Source organism: Eriocheir sinensis, unplaced genomic scaffold (assembly GCF_024679095.1).
Source record: "Eriocheir sinensis breed Jianghai 21 unplaced genomic scaffold, ASM2467909v1 Scaffold452, whole genome shotgun sequence".
Classification (NCBI taxonomy): domain Eukaryota; kingdom Metazoa; phylum Arthropoda; class Malacostraca; order Decapoda; family Varunidae; genus Eriocheir; species Eriocheir sinensis.
The window spans coordinates 350,001-354,266 of NW_026111779.1; the positions used below are offsets into that span (position 1 = coordinate 350,001).

General features: G+C 43.0%; 1 protein-coding gene across 2 annotated transcripts in view; it reads left to right on the forward strand.

Moving 5' to 3' along the window:
* Nucleotides 1-2,824, forward strand: part of LOC126992367 (flap endonuclease 1-like) — a 3,229-nt gene extending 405 nt beyond the window's left edge. Inside the window, exons 2-4 of one of the 2 annotated variants that reach the window (XM_050851079.1) lie at nucleotides 1,370-1,472; nucleotides 1,825-1,991; nucleotides 2,574-2,824. In XM_050851079.1, the coding sequence (XP_050707036.1) occupies nucleotides 1,370-1,472; nucleotides 1,825-1,991; nucleotides 2,574-2,758 (455 nt within the window). In that variant the 3' untranslated portion in view covers nucleotides 2,759-2,824. The remainder of the gene's footprint in view (nucleotides 1-1,369; nucleotides 1,473-1,824; nucleotides 1,992-2,573) is intronic. The other variant, XM_050851080.1, reaches the window with a different exon arrangement.
* The last annotated feature ends 1,442 nt before the right edge of the window (nucleotides 2,825-4,266 follow it).

Here is a 4,266-nt window from a genome sequence, read left to right on the forward strand (position 1 = left end):
GTTGTCTTTATCTTGGCAGTAACCATTAGTGTTTCCACCGTTATATCTCTCTCGTAGGTGATATTAAGTAGGTGTCATGGTATAAGGAAAGAGATAAAGGGTTATGTGGCAATGGGGGAGTGGTTAGCGCGCCTACTCTAGTTATCTCCATGGTTAAGATCGTGTTAGTTGTCTTTATCTTCTCGGCAGCAACCATTCGTGTTTCCACCGTTATCTCTCTCTCTCGTGGATCATATTAAATAGGTGTCATGGTATAAGCAAAGTGGAAAAGGGTTAACCTATTTCCATGGTTAATTAAGAGAGTATTACAGTTGTCTTTATCTTGGCAGTAACCATTAGTGTTTCCACCGTTATATCTCTCTCTCGTAGGTGATATTAAGTTAGTGTCATGGTATAAGGAAAGAGATTAAGGGTTATGTGGCAATGGGGGAGTGGTTAGCGTGCCTACTGTAGTTATCTCCATGGTTAAGATCGTGTTAGTTGTCTTTATCTTCTCGGTAATAATCATCTTTCTTTCCGCGGGTATCTCACTCTCATCATTGATATTAAGTGGGTGTCACAGCTTATTCAGAGGGAAAATATGGTTATGTGGTAATGGGGGTGCCTAGCTATTTCCTTGGTTAAGATCATGGTACAGTTGTCTTTATCTTCTAGGCAATAATCATCTTTCTCTCCGCGGGTATCTCTCTCTTTGCAAACTGTGATAACCCCAGATGTCTCACCGGCCCTGTGTCCCGAGGTAATGGGTTCTCTCCCACCACAGGCTCAAAGGTACAGAGATAAGGACACAGAGGAAGAACAAACAACAGCAGACCTGCTTGTCCTTACGAGGCTGTTTGTGACAAGCTACACTAACTATCTAATCAAAGGTGGAAGATGAAGGACAGCAAAGGCAAAGGCTTGGAAAAACTGCATGGAAATTATGTAGGAAAGAGGAAAGAACTACCATTACTGCTACCACTAACCGGGCGATAAAAGCGGACAAGGACACCAGTATTCGAAAGAACTTAACGTTATTACGACAATGAGTAATATCTTAGTTGCTGGTTGGATTCAAAACACTTGTGGCTTTACCGTGTAGCAGCAACGGGCCAAATTTGTGGCTTTACCGTGTAGCAGCGACGGGCCAAATTTGTGCCATGATATAACCCCCCAAAATTAATGATACATAAACTGATCACAAATGCTTTGATATATATTATGAAATGGTTTGAGTGAGTGATGATTTTTTCTCATTTTCCTCGCTTAGAAGGACCATTAAGAAACATGATCCTCTCTGCTGCTGGGTTAAGGTGTCCAGTAAAGGTGTACGGTATTTTTGCCATTCACATCCACAAGTTATTTACCACCGTGTGTTTCCCTTCTGCAGGCCGTAAGGTTGCTGTGGATGCCTCCATGAGTCTGTATCAGTTCCTGGTGGCGGTGCGGCAGGAGGGGCAGATGCTGACCACTGCGGACGGCGAGACCACCAGGTATAGAAGTGTATTGATAACTATACAGGCGACTTGAACTCTTTCAAGAGGAGGGTATCAGGACACCTCTCCTCCCGAAACTGACCTATCTTTCGGCCACCTCTTTGGATTCTTTTTAGGAGCAGCGAGTAGCGGGCTTTTTTTTATATTAATGTTTCCTTTTTTTGTGCCCTTGAGCTGTCTCCTTTGTAAAAAAAAAAAAAAAAAAAAAAAATATGGTATGGTCAGTTGTAGCATTGGTTAGGCAGAAAATATGCATAAAAGCTACATTATGAGTTTATGACACTTGATAATGCATGTATATTTCTCTCAGTAAGTTTAATGGTTATGTTTATTTACCTATTTCCGACAGTCACTTGATGGGCTTTTTCTACCGCACGATCCGTATGGTGGACAACGGCATCAAGCCCGTGTACGTGTTTGATGGCAAGCCCCCCACCATGAAGGGCGGCGAGCTGGCCAAGCGGAAGGAGCGGCGCGATGAGGCTCAGAAGGCGCTGGAGCAGGCTGAGGAGGCGGGTGAGTGCTGGTGCTGTTGTTGTTATTGTTAGCATTTCGATTGTTATTGTTTTTGTTGGAATTATTTTTCATTATGTCAGCTTTTTAATCGTTACTATATATATCCATTCCCTTGCTATTGATTTTTTTATCCTTATTTTTATATATACCCTTTTTAACTTTTTTATCTAATTTATACACAGATACACCATTTTTCCATTTTTTAATTTTTTTTTATTTAATCTTCATTTTTTCATACTGTTTCTTTACATACATCCTTTATCCCATTTTTTTCATCTTGTCCCATTATGTTAACTTTACCTAACCTAACCTAATTAACCCGGTAGCAGCGACGGGCCAAATTTGTGGCTTTTCCGTGTACCAACGATGGGCCAAATTTCTGCCATGCATAAACTGATCACATATGCGTTGATATATATTATGAAATGGTTTGCGTGAGTGATTATTTTTTCTCTTTATTTTGCTTAGAGGGGCCTTTAACCTAACCTAACGTAACCTAACTTAACCTAACCTAACCTAGCCTGACCTAACCTAACAAACATGACCCCCGCTGCTACCGGGTTAACATCAAACACCCAACAGGCAATGTGGAGGACGTGGAGAAATTCAGCCGTCGCCTCGTCAAGGTCACGAAAACCCACACGGAAGAGGCCAAGAAGCTGCTGGAACTGATGGGCATCCCTTACGTGGAGGCCCCTTGTGAGGCCGAGGCTCAGTGTGCGGCCCTGGCCAAGGCTGGTAAGGTAAGTGTGTGCGACTGGATGTGACGGAGGGTTCAGGACACCTCTCCTCCCGAAATTGACCTCTCTTTTTGGACACTCCTTTGACCTCTATTCAGGAGCAGTGAGTAGTGGGCTTTTTTTTTTTTTTTTTTTTTTTTTTTTTTTTTTTTTTCCTCGCCCTTGAACTGTCTCGGCTGTAAAAAAAAATAAAAAAGCGTTGTCAAATTATCGTACTAAGCGCATCGCATTTTTGTACTTTTTGGTCGATAACTATTGGAAAAGAGAACGCAACCCATCGATATTTAACAGTTTTAACGCTAACCTTAATTTCCTATCATTATTTGTGTGGTTACGACAGCCTTGGAGCCTAAAAATGATGAATGCAATGTTCAGTGTACGACAGTTTGGCAACGCTGGGAGGAAGGGAGAAGGGGGGGTGTTAGGAAGAGGGAGAGAGGATTTATAAACATGCACACACACACACATAATGACTACATGCAACCCAGCGACAGTAATGTGAACAAAGAAAATATACCCCCTCTCGTGAATCGGCACAATTCTTGCTGCTCTCTCGGTCACTATGAGTAGCCTAGAATCACGCGCGTATCGGCGGTGTGGAAACCATTACCAAGGCGACATTCAGCAACACTAAGGGTGCGACCACGCTGCATGGGGTTTGCTGGGAGGGCAGAGGGTAGTGGAATGCCTCGCAGGTCAGAGGCAAGAACAAACACATGTTATCTAATGCAAGTGGCCATACTGGACGCGGGTAGTGGGTTCCCTCCAAGCTTACCCGCGTCCTGTATGGCCACTCCTATTAGATAATGTGCTTGTTCTTGCCTCTGACCCGCTAGGCATCCTGCTACCCTCTACCCTCCCAGCAAACCGCGTGGTGTGGCCGCACCCTAAGGGCCACTAGCGGGTACCCACACACTCACTGCCAGCATCGCCATTTCAAGAGGTTACTACGTGAGCCACTTACGACACAATCTGAAGGTGAGTTTAAAATTGTTTCACTTTGCCAAATCACATATTACTTCTTTGACCATTATTTCCATTTTATATATATGATGTTTTGAGCGAATAAAAAAATGAAAATCGGCAGGCACTACGAAGAGGTCATAGTTCAAAATAGCTGGTATTTCATGGGTTAAGGGGAGAAAGGGTGTGGGAGGGAAAGGAAGGGAAAGAATGGTCTGGGATGTTAGAGAGAGAGAGAGAGAGAGAGAGAGTATGAGATGAAAAGGGTGCTAGAGAGAAGGGAGGATGGAAAGGAAAGGAAAGAATGGGTTGGAATTTAAGGAGAAAGAGAAGAGAGAGATGGGAAGGAAGGGTGTTGGAGGGAGAAAGGGTTAAACAACAAGACAATGGATTAGGGTTCAAGAAAGAGATAGAAGAATTGTAAGGCTGGTAAAGGATCTAAAAGGGAGTGAGGTAGGAAATTAGTGCTTAGTATATATATGCAAGAAAGAGATAGCAGTATTATAAGGCTGGTAAAGGATCTAAAAGGGAGTGAGGTAGGAAATTAGTGCTTAGTATATATATGCAAGAAA